Below are 20,998 nucleotides of genomic sequence, written 5' to 3' on the forward strand. Positions count from 1 at the left end.
GCAATAATCAAAAAACATCCAGTCATTGCAGTCTGTCAGTTGTACAGTGGAAACTGTGGAAAATGACACACTTCGCTCGTGATTTTCACCGCAGTCAGAATCATCAACTATATTATTCCACAAGACAATTTAAGTCATCTTGTGGCGTATGTTTCGTATATATCAGGACGTTTGAAAGTCATACTGTCCTGCTGTCCTGCTGTCCTGCTGTCCAAGAGGCAGCAAGATTTCTATGATTTAAAACACCTTGAAAATAGCTTGAGGAATCTGAATACAAGAAATGAAAATCACTCGTAAACATCTGTCATTTTAACTCAGCGCATTCATGTGTTTTTTTCCATGACTTATTCCAGGGAGCGTCATGCAGTCTCTGTGGAGTCTCTGTTTACAGAAGGATCTGAAATATAATACCCCATGTACATTAAAATTTCTGATTTGAAAAATGCAGGATCATTTTTCACAACCTAAAATTACATTGAATAGCATGGATTTTAATCTAATGATAACAATGACTGCCTGGTCGTTCGAGCAAAAGGGGATGGTTTTTAAAAATGAGGTGATATTAGAAAAGTTGTATAAATCAAATATATACATATATAATATATATATAAATATATTTAAAATCAATTAACTTACTGTGACCCAAGGAATGTGTTTTTGTCAGTATTCTTTTGTGCCAAAATAAATAAATAAACATATTATGAGGGCTGATTTCCCAATTGAGGACCAATGAAAGAGGAAAGTTTACACACTTGGCATTAAATTTCCATTCTGCAACCCATACGCAGAGTACATTCTTTTCTAAAGAAATGACTTTGCCTCCATGAAGAAACAAACAAAAGTAATATTGCATGATAGTGATCTAGATTTAGTGAAGATAGATCACGAGGAGAGATAGGAAAATAAAGTTGCAGTGGTAATCATCATAGAAGTTTTCCATCTATCTACATCTAATCTGCAGCAGCTGCCTCTACAGCACAAGTGTTGAAGAATTACTCAACGTTAACAAAGAGCTGATTGTTCATTGTAGCATTTAAAAGCTAAAGACCTTTCCTAACAGTTCCTCTCAAGGGTGGAGCAGCATGGCAGCAGTAGTACGGCATGCATGCAGTGAATGATGGGTTTTCTATGATGGCTACAGGTGCAGACTCTGGCATTAGTGTGAATTTGGTGTAAACACGTATACAGCTGACCCTTGCAAGAACATTTTCTTCTCTTAATTGTTTGGGAGAGAGACAAAATAGCATTGCTAGCAGGATTAAGAGTAATTAATGTTTGTTTATTAAAAATTGATTGTGTAATTTTGCTCATCTTGTTCACCAGTCTGTTTGTGACATTTTGTAACTTTGAAGGCAAACGAATGAGCTAAGGAACTATGTAGATGTTATAGTTGACATATTCTGCACCAAAAATGTACGTTTTTTGCATTCACCCATATTTTGATTGTGTCTGCCACATGGATGTTAATTATGTACTACTATCAATTGTAATGTAAGTAGAGGCCTTAAACACACCGATATACATTTTGTCAGGGCTAAGGACTAAGAATTGTCACTTAAAGTAATCAAAACGACGCAAAAAAAGTTTTACAGTGTCACCATTTCAGCCCATTACTTAAAGTAATTTAAGTGTCATCTATGGAAATAATTATCTTTGCGTATGTTCTTAATGAATTTCTGATACACTGATATTTCAACTGACTATTTGTGTATTCTCCCCACTTCTTGTTGTGGGCTTAATTGAACAAACTGAGCAAAGAAAAAAAAATTTTTTTGCAGAGTAGATATTCAAATGTTCGGACCTGTTTCTTAACAAGACTTACTTTCTAAACTTACACAACTTTATTTATTACGGTTTGAGTGCACACAATGGTACTTTGTGATTTCAGTCAAGTAGAGTAAAATTAAAAAAACAAAAGAACATTCGCAATCTAGCCATCTGTACCATCTGTAAGAATTGTACTGGAGTCCTGTTGGGGTCCTTTTCTGCCTTTAGGTTGACATTCTGCATAACCAGACATGTTTCCTTACTCATCACTACTAATCAACTCTATGGCACCGTAAGGGTCCGTTCTCCAAGATACAGAGAGAACACTCAGTTGTGACAGTTGTGTGTTACATATATTAAGCAGCTTATGTGTTTAGCTAATAACTTTTAGATGTGAAACAAAGGTAACATGACTGTCCATGAAATATCCTTAGCCATTTCTGTCAATGCAATTCAACCTTTCTTCTTGATCTCGAGAACATCAATAACCATGAGTGGTGTTAGCGCTCCAGCCCTGCTAGTTGACACTGGCTGTATTTACATGCGCACAATAATGTAACTATTGGGAGTTCTCGGATTTAAAAACAGCAGCATGTACATTATTTGAAACAGGTGTTACCATGCATTTTTTCTCGCTGTGAATGCACATTTGAACATTAACTTTTAAGGACAACCTAATCAACAGAAGATATGTTCAGGAAATCAAAAACACATGCATTCAAACACATCTAATAAAGCCATAGCTGTAAGCACCCTTTCAAGCTACAAGAACTGGTGGTCTCCATGGATGTGTACCTTGTTCCAAACGTCCCAGTTATTCCAATGAAAGTTTCTCGCTCACTGAAAAGGTTTTTCAAGCTTCCACATGTTCGGGCCCATAAAGCATTAGCTGGGTGGCCGACTTCTTGTTGGGTCTGCACACAGATTATTAAATTATTATTAAATTAATTTACTTTTCAAATTTTATTGGACCCAAAGGTTGAGGTCACCAGGTTGCGCCACTGGGTGACATTTGGGTCACTATTTTGAGATTAATTTCCCAATGATTGGCATCCTGTTGCGCCCCCAGTGTTTGAGTTCATGTGTATCATCCACATTACCATTTTAACTGCAATAAAACCACATTTTTGTGCGCATGTATGTGGGTCATTGGCACCCTCTGAGCTAACCTTGATGCAGAATGGTAGAAAAGTTTACCTAGGATGGCATATTTCGTAAACCCTGATTATTCACAGGTAGAGCCGTGAAGTTTGTCTGTTTTTGCAGAAGATCAACCTAAGAAGCAAATCTGGGTAGAATTCCCTATGAAGTTCTTTAAAAAATCCTTCTGTTACCTTAAATTGTCCATATCTTTTTCCTCTTATGTTCATGGGTTTTACTGATTAGAAAGAAAGAGAGCACTATTTGTGTCCTTTTCTTTTAGAGTGACAGTGTGTGCATTTCTAGACACATATCATATCATGTTCTCTCAAGGGGAAGAGGTGGAGGAGTGGGAGGATGAAAGGGGAGGTGCAGCTCCTCTGCTGCTGTTACGAAACTGAGGCTGGTGGATCCCAAAAGCAACACATCTCCAGTCTGCTGTGCTGCAGAGGCAGCAGTTCCCAAACTTTTTCCTGAGAGGCCATCCCCAAACCAACCCTCATAAAAGTGTTCCCCCACCTGCCATCTGGTAGATCCTCTCATTCAAAGCGTCCCACATCACCACGAGTGAATACATTTTTAGGTTGAGTGACCCCACTGTGAATGAAAGTGCCATGGAGATTCGTAACTTGTGTATCTCAACACCATTCCTTAATTAAATTCCCTCTTACCTTTCTCAGTGAGCTTACGTTTCAGTCACACATTGCTAGTCATACACTGGTGTCAACTCATTTGGGCTCCAACCCAAAATCATCAAAACAATAATGGCCGATGATACAAATACATTTTATCTACACCATTCACAGCCTTAAATTCTCATCATTTGAGGCCTTTTGAGGACATTTGAGACATTTTCAAACATGACATTTTCCTAAGGCCCCTAAAATACTGTATAAGAAGGTGATGTTTTGGTTTTGGGATACAAGATGAGACGTGGTGAATTTTACAGGCCTTCTCATGCTGTCAGGAACATGTGGTTTGGGCAACAGTTGGAAGCAATGCTGATGGAAAATCCTCAATGATAAGAACTTATCCAGGGAAAGCTTTCTGCAACTGACTTGTTGCATTTGTTGCTCAATGGCAGCTCAGCAGCAGCAACAGGAAGGGTTTAAACTCCACATTTTAAGAATCGCCTAGCCATTTAAGGATTTCAGACTTCCATTTACAAGTATATAGTAAGTTTTCAGTACTTTTCATGGCATCTGTAGATTAGCGTCAACAAATGTTAGTATACACTGAAGTTAGCAAAGCATTAAGCAGCAAATGCCCATCTGCATTGCTTTCCATTTGTTACTCATGTATTACTGCCTTGAGGACCTGAATGTTATCAGAAGAGTGACAAAGTGGTGTAACTTTAGTTTTATTCACCGCACTGTCATTTAAAACACAAGTATATTTGCAGATTCTTTGGCAAACTGTTATATTGTTGAGTAAATGCACAATTTGGTGTATTGTTATTCTATTCCAGCTGTCAATAAAATAGTTTAACTCCATCAGTAGATGTTTTCATGTTTGTTTTTATTTATGCATTTGTTTAATTTGTATATATTATGTAAGAGACAACAGAGACCACAGCTCTGCTATGTGGCTCTGCCAGAGTGCTAATGGCTCATGGGACATGCTGTTGTCGAATGCTGGCAAAGTAATTGTTCACGTTACTAGTGTAGCAGTAGAAACTCATTTGTCTTAGAATAAGGACAGAAAACCTCAGAAACATGGCTCAGCTTTTTAGAAATAAAATGAGAAAATCCAGTAAGTTATAGAAGCTAGCAGGACAGAAGATAGCCAGGCAACAGGGTGGGACATTTGCTCGCTATTATAACAACATAATATTACCATGATATGCTTTAGGCTACTGTAGACAACCTTCCAGATCAAGCGACTGATTGGACAAATTCCCGCCTCATTTCGGGATCATCCAATTGTAGAACTAATTTGGACCTGTGTTGAAGACAGGTAGAGGCTTCCTTAATGACCTCCATATAAGAAAAACAAAATACTGTACCAACACAATGATTACATGTTGGCATGAAGCAACAGAGCTAATGATGTACCAGAGACACATGGATGAATTTGGAGTCATGGCCTAATGTGTATATTGTGGTGTCATCCGCGTATATTGCAATGCCGGCATTATTCAAAATTAATGGAAAATCATTAGTCAAAACTGAAAACAAAAGCGGTCCAACTCTCTTGAGGCACACCACGCTTTACTGCTCTTACCTCAGAAGACCTACCATTAAAATATACTTTATAATTGCTTTTAGTCAGATATGTTTTTATTCATGCAGCTGCAGAACAATTCTACTTATTGCATGGCAGAAAAAGCAGCAGCGGTGAGAAGCTCCATCAGTTTGTTCTTCAAACTTCCCGTTGTCAAAACGTGTTGTGACAGTATACAGCATCAGCGCTCTGTCTTCATAAATGAACAGGTAAGCTGACCAACGGCTACATTTCCTAAAAACTTTCCTGAACCTCAATAACCTGAAAACCTCTTGTGGGAACAGATGAGTGGGAAGGGAAGAAGAGAAGAGAAAAAGAAGACGCAGGGGAGGAGAAGGAAAAACACAATAATAAGAAAGATGGAGGAAGAGAGTGAGATGGGGAGCTGGAGAGAGAGGGAGGGGAGAGGAGGGGATTCATTTTGTTTGACAGTCAGCAGCTAAGGACGACCAAGTATGAAGCTTTAGCCTGTCTGTCTAGATTGAATACCTTTACCTCCCTCTACTATCCTTACTAGCTCTTTCTCTGTCTCCCTTTTTCTCTTACAGTATCTCTCTTGCTCTCTTTCAATCTTTCTCCCCCCATCACTCACCATTTCTCCCTCCCTCTGTCTCTCTCTCTGGCAGACGTCCAGACTCCCTGGTGACCAAACTGATCAGCTTGTATTAAGGTCTCTCTCTCTCTCTTACACGCACACACACACACACACACACACACACACACACAGAAAGCAATTGCGTGACAGCAAGGCAGGTCACACTAGGCAGACACACACACACACACACACACACACACAGGCAAAGGCATGACTTGCATGCACATGCGCAGACTGACAGACAGAGAAGACACCACATCACACACACATACAAGTGCTAGCGTGACTTGCATACACGAAGGCAGGAAGACAATTTCACACGCTAAATGTGGACGGACCAGCAGGAGGCCCTCAGATGGTGCAAATGCAAATTGAGACATAAATAATTTTCTCCACCGGGGAAATTACAATTCCATACAACAGCTTGTTTCACCTCAAACACTGACAACATATAAAAAAAAAGAAAAAGAGTTGTGCTTTGACACCGACGCTCCGCTGCCTTGACAGACTGTAGCGCCCCCTGCTGCCTTACCGTTTTTGTTGTAGTGTGATACTTTCAGGTTTTCTACACAGAAAGAAAGGAGGAAATCAAGTAACATGGGGCTGATTCAATCCATCATTCTGCCATCATCCCTCTGTGTCCTCCTTTCCTCCCCTCAGTGCTCCTTTGCGCAAATACCACCAATTACTCCTTCATATATATTATATCCATTTTCTCCTCTGTTTTCCTCCATTGCTCCCACATTCTTGGTTCTTATTTTAAGAACATGTACAGTTTAAATACATAGTAGGGAAAATATGACTTGACAAAGTCAGTTCATCTGCCTTGTAGTGCTGTGAAGCGTAGAGAAGATCCACTGGAAGCGAACTAAACGCTCAACATCGCCTCCACGTCTTCTTGCTCATCGCGGTGGGAATGTCAACACTCACAAGCTAGCAAGTAACTTGCTCTTTAGCAAACGTTGTGTGAATAAGCAACTTGCACTTTCTTTGTGTTGAACTCAACACCTTTGTGCATTGAACCATTAACTCTTAACTCTGTTTGTGGAATCAGGGTTAGTCAGTATTTTAACATACTCAGATGTGTCAGATATGTGGATAAGTCGATTCTCGTGTTAATGCTACTGCTGAGGTGGAAAATGACCTTATCTTTAAAACAGGGGGTATGAGTCTTCAAAAGGGGTAAGAACAGCTACACACAATGCATTTTGGTGGTACACCCCAGTAGCAGAGGGCGATGTAGTTATTATGGTGGAAGGGGAGGAGGAAAAGTGAAAAAGCGCTGCGATTTGCTAACAGTTTGTGGACTGACAGCCACAGAGTCCACAAGGGCTTAAGACTGTCTCACTGCAGTATCAGCAGGCGCTTAAGGGCTCTGGCATGAACTTCTGGAGACTTCCCCAAGGATTTTTAGCAAGTCTGCAACTCTGTAGACTTTTCAGAGTGAATAGCCCATAATTCATTGTAACAGTGACATCAGTAAATTAGGACACTGGGGAAGCATCCAAGAAACTAAAGCATAAGAAGCCCACCAGGTAGAAATGTAAAATGACCCTTTTTACACCTTTTATTGCTCTGGTGTACATTATTCTGTATCTTCAGACAAATATGTTTATCATATGATTTACATATCTGTTCTTGTAAGTCTGGACCTTTTGTATCAAACAGGAGAGTCACTGTATGCAGTATAACACTGGATGTCATAAAGCATGTCTCCTTTAATTAGTGCCAAGATCAGGATTCAAGACCAGCAGAACGAAGGACAAAAAACATCCTAAGACACCTTAGTCCAGTATTGGTTTGAGTGCAAGGGATCGTCCAGTAGTAGTATAGTATATTAAAGAAGCTTGTGGCAGGAGGAGTCGGATTTGAATAACTGAACCACATGAGAGGTTCTTCGTGATGGGGGGGATATGGGGATTGTGGCTCCCTTATTAATCTCATTTTAGGATGCATTTTTTAAAAACTAATTCTGGTGCATTTGTCCCTCTGGTGTGAAAGCTGTCAGTTTATCTCTGGTGCAGACCAAACAACCTCATCAAGGCCACTTTAAAATGTTTCGTCCTGGTTCCAAATAAACTAAATTTTGTGATTTTAGCCTAAATTCAAAGGCTAAACGATACCATTAAATCTGCTGATGGAACCTGTTAAGGCAGCAATCTGTATAAACAATCTATAATTATTCAAGATCTTTTGGTAACCATTATGATGCAGGATTACAGTCAACAAAACTGCCCGCTGAGTGAGTTATGTGTGACTTCACGTTCACACCTCTTGGTTTGTTTTTAATAAGTCAGTGTGAACACGAGAACAAGAGCTAAAGGGCAAATATGTCTCTTTTCTAGCCTTGATCCTGAACAATGAACCAAACTACAGCAGTGACAGTGACCTGAGTAACCTTTTAAAGGCATTTAAACCCTCCAGTGATGCAGCAGAGCTGCTCAGGGTCAACAGAAAATGACTGGAAAGCTCCTGCTGTTTTCTACTAATATGAAGGAGCAGGTCTCCTTACAACTACATATTTACTTATTAGCTCAGTATTCCACATTACCCCGTTTAATAATGGAAAACAGAAGATTCAGTATTTAAATTTCAGTCTTTATTGACTTCCATATAGCCCATGTTAGCACCCTGACCACAGCAAAGATTTCACAGTTTCAATACTAAATGGGTGTTCTAATGACACACATATATTTACAATAATCTCAATCTGTGCATGATACACCACCCTGCACACTTTTTTTGGTAACAAAATTGTACTTCTGTAAGAAGACCCACAGGCTTTCACTTTGAAAGAAGAAAATGCATTTAACACAACAGTTAATGTCCTAAATGTTAAAATGAGGTAAAATACATTTCACCATACAATCATTTACGTCAAAACGATCACGCGATACACATACACTCAAGAGACATGGGTTTTTGAAACATAAATGAACATTTAAGATTTCCATTACAGAGCTCAAGCTTCTTGTTATTACCGTGTTCTTTTATTTAAAAGATTAATATGTGTGTGTTTATCCCACAACTCTACAAAGCTTTTCTGCTTTGAAAATCAAGAGCAAAAAGGCACGTCAACCATAATTTACCTACAGAATAGTTCCCAGATAGCTGACAGGCAGCCCCGTGTATCAGTCCACAGAAAGCAGCCTGAACGTGCTCAATCTGCTTTTAATTGAAATTGTGTGGCTGCCTGAACATACATCCACTTGTGTCTCTAAAAATATTTGAGTAAAAGGTGAAATTTTTTAAAAATTTGGTGGATTTATTTATTCCCATACAAAATTCACATATAGTAACAATAATGTAAAAAAACAAAAAACAAATGGCAACTGAGCTTTTATTTTCCCCCGCTGTTGTTCCTTAACGTAGATTTGAGTTCAAACTGCTTTTAAGTCAGTTACTTTAAAGCTCTGCTAGCAAGAGACACTAAGGTCGGTCAAAAGAGGACAAAAAATACTTTGGTCACATCGCTGTGTAATTCTGTCTTGACTTTTTTGTCCTGAAACACCAAAAAGTCACGATATTCTGTGACAAGGCTACATGGTGCTACCCTTGTTTACCTGTTTTCAACATCATTAGCTTCACAGGACGAAATGGATGATTTCTAGCGTGACTGACACTGTGATGGATTCTCGAGGCTTCCAGCATGTAGCATAGTTAGCAAGGCGAGCATGGTTAGCATGCTAAAGATAGCTTCCCTTCACCGAATGACCTGTCAGGTATATGAGAAGAACTAATGAGTCTGCTGTGTGTGTGTGTGTGTGTGTGTGTGTGTGTGTGTAGCCTTTTAATAACATTCAAACTGAGATTTTGTTTCAGTTATTTGACCGATAAAACTTTCATTTCCTTGCATTGTGTATATCCCTGAAGCTGTGTGTATATGTGTATTATCTTCGAGCATTACAATAACACTGTATTGTTTTTCTGTCTCTCTCTTGTACGTGATGTAGCATTGTGGTTAGCGTGGACAGCATTACTTCTCCAGACGAGCTGTAGCGTGACATTTGTAGGTGTGTTTGCATGTGTGAATGTTTGTAAGACATCACGTCTGTCTTCACTCCCTCAATGTAATGATGACATTATCGTCCTGTCCTTTCCACAGCATCTCGCCTTCAAAATCTAACATCTTGTGTTTGCGGCAGCGCAGCAGGATCCCCACCACCTTATCTGAGATCTTCACGTAGCGGTCAAAGAGCCGGCCAAAGCTGATGATGGTCCTCCCCTCTTTATCCTTAAAGCCCATGTCTCTGATGATCCACACCATCTCCTCCATCTCCCTGTGGATGTGCTTCTGGGCCCTGTCGCCCCTCTCTGCCGTCTTGGAGCCATCTTTGGGTCGACCGTAGCCAGACTCCCCCTTGTGGAGGCGCTGGGCCATGGCATACTCATGGTCGAACTCCTCGCTAAAGGGGTTCAGCTTCTGGCCCTCGATGTGCTTCTCGGACCACTGCTGCCAGCGGCTTTTGATGTCACTTGTAGTGGCAATCTTAATCTGGAGACACATGATGGGGGGCCGGTTAACCTCAGAGTTTAAAGAGCATCTGATATTTTTCATACAAACAAACAAATGAGCAAAGCAAAATATCTCATACAAATTAGCTTCATTAAAGGAGCACCTCAACGATTTTACATATCAAGATCAGTTTATAGTCGACTGAAACAGTATACTGTCCTATATGTTTATATTGTGGCTCTGGAGGAGCTTGTGATTAAGCTTTACTTTTGGACAAAACTTCCCAAAACCCCTGCTGTGTCCTGTCTTACAGACGTTGTTGCTCTCTGTCAGTTAAAACTAGTTTTGCATTAGTCTTTTCAGACCTGCATTGACCCACCCCTCTGCCTATATATTCATGTTGATTAATAATCCCCAATCTTTAAATAAACTCCCCTCCAGGTTGTGTAATTGATCCCCATCTTGGCCTTTGCTCTGCACCCAGACATATACACTAATGGAAATACTGCGTGTATGCTCAAATAAACCAGCATGTGCAGACATTATATTTCACAACCTTGAGGATCCAGTAACAGCTTCTAAAAACCAAAACAGGGGGGTTGGGGGTTCTTCATCAGAAAACTGAAATACCTCATTACTGCATTGCTGCAACTTTTTGGGATCTCAATTCAAAACAGCAGTGCTATTACTAACCAATTTAAACTTTAACAGTGAAAAAAACTCTGCATCTTCTTATCTCTCGTCCTCCTCTCTCATTTTGTTTTTGTCTCCCTTTTCATACTCTCCTCCTCTCTTCTGTCTCCATGCCCTCATTCATCAAAATCTTCTTGGACTTCCTATTTAATGTCTTCTCCTATCTTCCCCTTGCCCTTTCTCCCTCCTTCCACCTCCCTCTGTATTTTCCTCAGCTTGCCAGGCCTTCAGATCTGTGTCACCATATCTCTTTGGTATGTGCTCTATGAAAAGTGAAGACTCGGAGGGACATGGGACAGGGAGTGTCACAGAGGGGCCTTCCATGAAACTCTAAACCCTTTAAAGTTGTAGTGACCTGTCAGATTAAAACATTTATTCAAAACATACCATCATCTTACTGGTTTGGTTCTCTCTCAGCGCCCTCATCAACGTTGTTTAAAGAAGTGAAAAAGCTCTAACAAACCCACCAAACAGAGGACAGACAAAGTGACCAGCTGCAGAAGAAAGTAGAGCGTCTTGCAGCTGTTTTTTAAGGAGCTGGTGGAGACCAAACCAGAGCTGTTGCTTCTGTTTGTTTCCCTGTGAACCAATATATCTTAAAGGCTGACGGCCAGATTGCCATATTACATTACATGAACATTGCCAACTCATCCAAATATAGATGAACAGAATTAAGAGAATAAAATGCCTTTACTCTCTTTCTCATGTCCTTCACTGCCCTCTCTCCCTTCACCCCGTTTTCCCCTCCCTGGCTGTTCCACCTGAAGGTCAGGTTGGAGAACATGTTGCAGAGCACGACAGTATTTATTTACATATATTCCATTGCGCTGCAGTCCAGCTTGTGTTTTTATGAGTTGGACTCGCTCTCTGGCGACCGCCACTGGCCAAGGCTCCTTTGCCTTTTATAGGAGATTTTAGTGTTGGAGTTATGCAACTGTTTTGCTGCTGGGTGTCCATGAGGGAGTTGGATTTCTTCAGGTGACATCAAGGGGCCTTCTGCTGTAACTTGTTTGTTCCTGCTGTGTGACTTGTGTGGGAATATTTAGGCTCTAATTTAGGATATTTGTGCTCCACTGTGTGTTTGATTCAGAGAAAGCAGACAGGAGAAAGTGTCTGGTCAAAACACGTATATAATCCACTGTCTCATTCTTGGAAAAAAACAATTAAAGGGCAATTAGACAAGGTTTGAGTTTTGTGACGCTGCACATATTAGGTATTTTATAAGCCTGTCACCAACAACACTAAAATGTACAAAGGACCAATCCCCCCCCCCCCCCCCCCCCCCCCCCCCATCATTTTAGTTATCTGGATATTTTGAAAGGACATGCTTTAAGAAGGTTGAGTTAAATCTACATGAGCTTGATGCTGAGAAACACGTTTCTCACGCAAAAACAATTCAATTCCCCCTTCCACCAGTGCCATTTTCTTAATATACAAATAACCAGTACTTGCTGATAAATCCAACACAATGGAAACTGATAATGGGGAATTTAAGGAATGAACTAAGGAATGGAAAATATAAATCACATACAGTATGAGTGTCAAGGTCAAGCTAACTAGCTATAATGATAGCTGGTTTGTATCATATTCATTGATATTATTTGATGTTTAGAAAGATCCTCATACCACTTTTCTGCATATTATTATAAAGTTGTGAATGTGTTAAACCTGCCTATTTTATGAAACTAGCAGCCATGGATCTATATCATTATTATGAATTATCATATTCATTTGGAGTCGTGTTTCTGGCTACATGTCAAATGTTAGTCCAATATTCACTCTCCTATTCACTTGCTTGTTCTTTAGCAGCTAAATTCTCTGATTTGGTACTGAGCAGGTACATTTGGTTTATCTAAGGTTTTTTGCTGAAAAAAAAAAAGCTGTCTCCTGTTGCTGGAAACTGGGTTAATGAGAGTGCAGAGACTCTGTAAAGCAGATAAGTTAGGTTATAATTCTCTGTTAAAGTTACATTGAAAATCATATTGAATCATTTTAGGTTATGTCATCATATTCAAACCTTTTTTTATTCCATTTATAATCTTTGTGACAAACCACTCTACCTTCGGCCTGTTGGTCTGTTTCTTGGTCTGGATGTCACCCTGCTCAGTTTTGGGTTCGCTGTTGTCGCTGAGCCCGGCCTCCTCGCCCAGCCCGCTGTCCTCTGTGTCAACACTGCTGCTCCTTGACCCCAGCTTCTTCTCCTGGAGCATCAGCTTCTTGTCTTGGATGACCCCTCCTCCTGCGTTCTGTAACGCCCTCATCTGGCGCCGCCGTGTCGGCGACTCATTGCCTAGGAACGGCTTGCTGTCCTTGGGACCCGACTCCATCTTGCCTCGGATGGCGTTGACCACATCGCTGCTGCTGCACTCGCTGCGTTTCGGCTGGACAGTCTTGGTCACGGCACAGGTCCGGATCGTAGTCCCACTGGTGTCGGCGGCATCAGCCGCGATTACACGCGGGGTGACGGTAAGTTTGACCACGTGGTGTTGCTCTTTTTTATCTTCCTCTTCAATAGATGAAGGCATCCAGCCGCTCGGGATGGCGTCCTGCTTGTTACTGTGTTCATTGGCCCAGCCCTGCCAGTTCTTGGTCAAGTTGGCCACCATAGCAGCACATTTTATCTTCCGTACCGCCCGTTTGAAAGCCTGAGGCTCTGGTGGTGAAACTGTGGTGGTTCCACTGCTGCTCATGGTGACAGGATACCAGAAGGGACGTTTCTTAGAAATTGGTATTATTCTTGTCTTATGTTCTTCCTTCTGCTTTAGAAATCTATTCTGCTGTTAGTCTTTGGGTTGTTAGCTCAAGGCATAAAGGCTCTGAATTTATCAAAGTCTCAACCAGAATGTTTTTGATAGATTCAGAGTTTTTTGTGTTATGGCAAAAATTCGAGTTGAGTTAAGAAATGATTAAAAAGTTGAACAAATATTTAGCTGCTTTTAATCCCAGATTCCGATTCAAATCTTCTTGCAAAGTTCAACTTTCCAGTTGATCGTGGACAAAAGTGCATTCACCTCAGCCTTGATAGCTGGGATGGATCTTCACAGAAACATCCAGATCCGTCCAGATCGCCAGTCGGTCAGTGGGTGAGCCGCTGGTGTGAAGAGTGCGAGGACTTTGGCTTTAATCCCCTGATGAAGCCCCTCTGGCTCCACACCGGCCTTTAAATAGGGAAGGGTCGTAAAGGAAGTGATGTTGCATGGCGTCCGCGTGAAACAGGAAAGTCCAGTGTCAACATTCTTGTTACTGACACAGGTTCATGCACACACACACACACACACACACACACACACACACACACACAGAGTGACTGAGGGGTGAGTGAGGAGTGGAATTTCTCCCAGCGGGATCCAGGGAACAGGTGCCCAGTGTTTTTAGCTCGGAGGTTTCTGTCCTTACGCACAAATACACTGAAAACACGAACAGGCTTTCGTTCTGAGTCAGCCTGCTATACATGGGGGGACCATCGTGTGTTCATTGCACATATATAGGGATGTTTTCATTCAAATACACAAAGTTATGCTTTCATCACTCAGCTGTGTGAGCGTGAATTCCTAAATTGTGGGTCACACATACAAACCATCTGGAGTGTGTGTTTGTCTGCGTAGCTGCAACTATTTCAGTCTTTGTGTATATTTGTGAATATGTGAGTGTGAAATTCTGGATTATGATTCATAAACTATATGTCTGTTAATAAAAGTGACTCCATGCTGGCTTCAAATGCAACGTACACGCTTGTTCTCTGCACTCATCTGATGTTTTTTTTTACGATGTTTGTAATTGTTTTTATTCATCAATTTTGTTACTTGATTGTTGGTTGTTTGACTGTACATTGTTTAACAGGGGGTCATGGTACCTTGTACACCGTCTGTGAGGCAGTCAATTCGTTTTTATTTCCATGTCATGCCAAGCACATGGGATTACAATGTACTGATATATATATATATATATATATATATATATATATGTATATGAACAGTAACCATTGAATCATGTTGTTGAGACACAAATAATCACAAATTAAGTGATGAGATTATTATGTTGCCATGACAAATTGTGAATAATGTGTGTGTTTCTGTCTTTCTTCCTGTTTTACATGAAACAGTTGGAAACAATATGTATTGTTTTTCAGATGATCTTAAATTGGTACCAATTTAAATATTCAGTGTCTAAATGTGTAAGTCTTATAAACTGACTGCTTCTGTATGTTTATCTGAACCAAGTCTGTTTATGTTTGTAATGAACAAAGAAAGAACTTTGCCTCTAATGAACCTGTTTATTTTTTAGTTCATATTCCCCAGTGATTTAATCTCATTGGGCTTGTTACATAATATGTAAACTGTGAAGTTTCTTCTTGGCAAAGCTCATTAGTGAGAGGCATTATAATCAGCAACAGGGGAAAGTGTATTAAACCCAGCAAAGTTAAACTGTAGTTTGAGTGACAGGGTGACTGAGAGATTTACTGTGCGATTAATGAAGAATTAGCAGTATTCAATCATTAGTGTTCATTAAACAGAATTAAATGAGACATTTCACCAAAGAAATCTCAGATAACTTCTGGTTCTAATTCTCTTCTATTCATGCTTTAATTCTTTTTTTTTTTTTATTGCTGCTGTCATCCTTATGCATATATACAGCTTAATCAAATGTATTAGCCTGTATTAGAGCAGAAACATATTGATGTCTGATATTTGAAAAGACGCCATGACGAAGCTTTGTTTTTATTGTTGTGTTTGGTGTTGAACCTTGTTGCATCACTGTCATACACTAAAATACACTCAGGTATTACTGATTTACTTGAGAAACCAAAGCATAATTATGAATTAATAAATGCTGAGGGTGATGCTGTTCGTGAGAATTACTAATACATTTCAGTCCCGCTAAAACATTTCTATCTCTGTTCAGCCAGACAAAGCTGAATGCGTCTTCTGAGTGTCTGTGGACTAAAATAACCAACCGGAGGCCAAGCCGTCACCAGCTCAGGTTTCTGGCATATGTGTGTGTGTGTGTGTGTGTGTGTGTGTGTGTGTGTGCTTCAGGTTCCCGGCCTCATGCCAGCAGCTGCCTCACGTGCACGATCCCACCGCTCGCTGTGCACGGCAGGCTTGCACAGAAATAGACAAGCATGGCACTCGAAAGCTACGAGGAAGGTGTGAGCGCGGTGTGTAATGATACAAGTATTTAGACATGACTTAATCAGAGGAAAAGTGCTTTTTATATTGTATGTGAACCGTGAGTCAGCGGCTGCATAATGATGTGTGATACTTTGTCGATCCCTGAAGGAAAACTCTTTGCGTTCAGCTCTTTGGTAACTCCAGGCTCGCTGAAATTAGGAGGTTTTTTTTTTTTACATTTCGGAAACAAAGTAAAACAGACAAACCTAAAAGAAATGGTCACATAAGAGTGATATTGAATAAATTAAATCAACAAAATACAAATAAAAACACAACTGTCTTCCAACTGTCTTCACCAGTAATATGAACAAAGAGATACTCATGCATTTGTATTAAAATACACACCTTTAGTCTTTCACAGACTTGCACAGACTGCCAAGGATTTCAATCAATATAAATTGCTGAATTGCTTAATTAGAATTTCTATATTACAAAAATAAAGAAAAATGTAATAAAATAATCAAATTATGAGTGGAAAATTGGTACCTCTGAGGTGACTTACACAGTCCGAGGTGAGGACAAGGCGTGCCGTGACAAAATACCCCACTGCCTTTTTTCCAGGGTACACACAAAAAGTATCGCTCATATATGCTTCATCAGAGGGAGCATCTCTAAACAGATGTGGGTTTTCTCCTGCTTTTCTGTGGCATTGCAGCTGTCACAGTGGACAAGGTGAGACCTGTTCTTCAGATATAACAATATGCAGACCTCTACAAACCATACTCTCGGGTTCAATATGTAATACTTGTCCTGCTGAGCTGGAGAGACGAGCATTTCAGGTGCGAAATCAAGTGAAATAACACAAAGATGCGTCAGCACTCAAATGCAGAACTCCATCTAAATCTGCATTGATGTGGCTTTAATCTGATGTTTCTATGAGAACTGTTATTTGATTTATTTATGCTTAATAATCTTTGTTGCACCTGCTGCAATGTCCATAACCCTTTTCATTTATTGTCCATCATTCTTGTTTAATTGTCCGAGTTTTGTCTCCTTTTCTATACGTATAATTGATAATCAGTTGTATGCGCAAGCTGCAAAGTGCCCGTCTATAGAAAAGGAATTTACAGTATAGTTGGTGTGGACTTCGGTGCGGTTCGCCCGGCATGAGCCACTTCTCCCCTCTCCATCTGTACACTCTGTTTGCGCCAAATGGTCATAACTTCACCACAATATGGGCAAATACCATCATGGTGCTAGTTCCACTCCAGGTCGAATGATAGAAAACATATTTTACACGTGCATATAGCTGTATTTGATACAAGACCGAGAGCAGTTTTTGATCACCAAAAAATTGTTTAATACCTTTTTTTTATAATTTCTTTCTACCCAGGTTTCCCCCAAATCTCACATAGCCAGGCCTCCGTCTGGCCATGATGATAAGCTGTTGGTTTACAGTAAGAACCAACAAGCCATGAAATGCATGGCAAAGCAAACTTTAAAAGTATCATCAATCATCGTTTGGCGTTTGCATGAACTGAAGTTTTCAGAGATTGATTGATCTGATGTAATTGGATTTGCTCGGCATTAATGACAAAATGCTGAGTCGGCAAAAGACAGAATTTATGAGCTGGACTCAAATATGTGGTGTAGAAAAGTACAAGCATGTGAAATCCCTCTGGAGTCTCTCTCTGCACACATTGGGATTTTATTGTTTAATCATTTCGTCAAATGTGACTATGCAACTGAACCAATGACAACCCAGTGTGTACTTAAAAAACATAACTTATTCACATTAAAAACATTAAAAACTGAGTCTTAACCCTCAAACAGCCCTTTGAGGAAGTGAGGTCATTTTCTAAAATTTTCCAAGTCCTTACAAAATAATGGACAAATGTAGAAACACAGGCATGAGCACATACATGCATTCAGAGAATACAGGTTAACACACACACACACACACATACACACACAAATGTGCTGTCCACGTCCCACTGCGAGAAGACAGATTGGAGTCAGCGTGAGAAGAGAACGTTTCTCTGGCTGCCCATGATGACGATGACATCATCGCGCAGCCGTGGCAATGAACAATGTGTCGTGATCCGTCTGTGGTGAAAAGAGCAACTGTCCCTGGATCTGGACGCTCTTCAGTCTGGATCAGCAGAGGAAACTATGATGTTATACTTCCTTTATAGTTGAAACTACACTGACTAAAAATGGTAGCATGGTAATCCTGTCGCACGCAGTGATTGTATTTTGAAAATCACTGTACTGCTACATTTAAAGAGTAACTACACCCTCAAATGCTGATACTGTATATACTATATATACTGTATATAGTCGGCATTTCTGACACAACTTTGCCAATTTTCAAGATGCATGACGAAGGGAAAGAGTCTGAAGAGGTCAAACCTCCAGCAACGCTTGAAGTATAAAGAACAATTTATTGTGAGAACAATGTGTTTTGGCCATGTGCATTGAGCACAACACCATCCAACTGACTGAACAGGAAGAACAACACATTTTTGACTGGAGGGGGAGTTTAAAGTTGGTGTATCTTGGTCACGCTTATAACCTGCTGCACACAGTTGATTCGGAGGTCTCGCATTCTGTTGCTGTTTTGTGGCTTTTTTTTCATTAGTGCAAAGGAAACGTGGGTGTTATTGATATATGATACAGTACCAGCCTTAGCATAAACTGAGTTTACCTATTGAGTACAGCACAGTAAATAGCCAATGTGTTGATAACACATCAGGAAATAAAGCTTCTTTCTACAAAAAAGAAATTGGCAAGGTAAAGGTACTTTTTTTTCTAATTAACTTCAAAGTGGAAGCATCTGAAACTGTTTTGTGTGATCCGTTTAGTGATTTTATTCAGTTTTTGATGTTTACTTATGTTTGATGCTACCTTATTAGTACTTGCCAGCTTGCTGAGTTAACCTATAAAAACAGCGCTATGAGCAGCAAACTTATTAATCTTTCAATATTTAGTCTCACCTTCAAGTGGTCACAAAAGGCACAAGCAGGACAAATGTGTTTGCATTATTTTGAGTTGGTGTAGAGGTTTGGCAGCAGAATTTGAATTTTGCAGCACTCCTCGGTTGTTTTCATTTTTTTGTTTTTCTGTTTTTTGCCACCCTGCAGGAGAGCAGAGCGAGGGGACGGGGAAATGGGACAGCAGCAGATCAGAGCATGAAGCTCCGTTCACAGCTGCACGATCGCCCCGGCAAGAGCCAGCCCGAGACAGAAATAAACCTGACAGGCGTTCTTTAGTTCTGCACTCCTCGCTCTGTTCCCTCTCAACTGTGAATATGACACAGCTGAGTCACACGGCGACGTGTGTGTGTGTGTGTGTGTGTGTGTGTGTGTGTGTGTGAGCTCTTTCAGGTGTCTGTTCACGGGTGTGTGTCAACCCGAAAAACCTAATAGGATCAGTCAACTTCAATCTTATGTCTTGACAATACACCAACGCACCTCTACGCACATCTCCTCTTTGAAGTGTGTGTGTGAATCTGAATCAGCAGCGTGTCCTTATTTCCTGCTATAGGCTAAGTAAAGCGGATTAAACCGGTTTACCATCTCGCATTGTCGTCTCCAATACAATCTAACCGCCGATGTGATTGAACAGACAATACAGACAATATTTGTTTGACACATTTATTCAACTGTTATTTAATTCTTCTGTTACAGCATCAGCACAGCATACTAATAATTTTCCTTTACTGTTTCATTCATTTCCCATTTCTCTCTCTCTCTCTCTCTTCCTCTTGTTCCTCCTCTCCCTCCATTATTTTATTCTTTTATACTTTCTTTAGAAGGAACATTTTTCCTTATCAGCGCGCAACAATAAACTGCTACATAACTGATTTTTCTGCCCCCCCTTGGCTGTTTGTGTGATTATTTTTCTTGCTCTTTATACATTAGCCATTATTTCTGCACAGCATGCTCTCTACTAGACCTCCATGATGTGGCTGATAGATTTGTAATGCAGTTGCAAAACTTCCATTTCCCCATCCTTCTCTTTCTCTCCCCCGTCTCCCTCCATCTATCTCCCTCCTCATTCCTGTGCCCTTTGTGTAGCATGGTGAAAAGTATCGAGGTGAATGGCTCAGTTATGATGCATGTCAGCAGTATTTTTGTCACACAACCTGCAACCACAGGGCAAGTGTATTTATGCTTTTTGGGGGGTTGCATGAGTTTTTTGTGGTGAATTCCAGTGCCTGCATTAGATTCTACCAGACATTTTCCAATGATGTGATTGTGTGATTATGTGATCAGTACTGAAAGACAAAACAGCCATGCTAGTGTCTCTACAAGGTTGTACATGTAAACATGCTATCAACCATGTCACCATGGTCACTAACCATCTTAGCTTAGCTGAGGCTGATGGTACCAAAGTCCTGGATAAATAAAGGAAGAGGAAATGTCAGGGAATCACCAAAGTCATTAGGATGAATCATCTTGCAACCATGAATGTCTGTTCTCATTTTTGTGATAATCCCTCCTCTAGATCTTGATATATTTCACAGGAGTGTGAACTTTTGACATATTGGTGGCGCTAGATGAAATGTCAGAGGATCACCAAAGTAATTAGAGTCCATCCTCTGCGGACCATGAACGGCGGTACAAAATGTCATGGCAGTAGTTGCTGAGATATTTCAGTCTGGACCAAAGAGGTGGAGTATCCGACCAACTGTCTTTATCCAGGGTTGGATTGTCCAACTTCATCTTCCCGCCTGGTGAATGGGTTGCAGCAGCACACACACAGAAACACACACACATACAACCACATTTGCCGTGATAGGACAACTTTATTTTGTTTAATAAGGTGAAATTCACAACAGTATGCCAACAATCATTTCTCTTCCATTTCCTCTCTTTTGTCATGACTCTGTCTTGCTGTTGTGATAACGAGGAAAATGAGTCTGCATTCCTATAATGGAGATTAATAAGTGATATTGGCAACATTTATCACTTTTCAGCTTCTTTTCTCTCTCATTTCTTTCCTCCTTCC

The 20,998-nt window shown here is 40.3% G+C and overlaps 1 protein-coding gene across 1 annotated transcript; it reads right to left on the reverse strand.

Moving 5' to 3' along the window:
• Positions 1-9,782: 9,782 nt before the first annotated feature.
• On the reverse strand, positions 9,783-13,564 carry abraa (actin binding Rho activating protein a). Its single transcript, XM_070903505.1, has 2 exons — positions 12,935-13,564; positions 9,783-10,220 (listed from the first exon to the last, which is right to left on the reverse strand). The coding sequence occupies exons 1-2, from the start codon at positions 13,562-13,564 to the stop codon at positions 9,783-9,785; spliced, it is 1,068 nt and encodes a 355-aa protein (XP_070759606.1).
• Positions 13,565-20,998: the final 7,434 nt, after the last annotated feature.

Source organism: Enoplosus armatus, chromosome 3 (assembly GCF_043641665.1).
Source record: "Enoplosus armatus isolate fEnoArm2 chromosome 3, fEnoArm2.hap1, whole genome shotgun sequence".
NCBI classification, from domain to species: Eukaryota; Metazoa; Chordata; class Actinopteri; order Centrarchiformes; family Enoplosidae; genus Enoplosus; species Enoplosus armatus.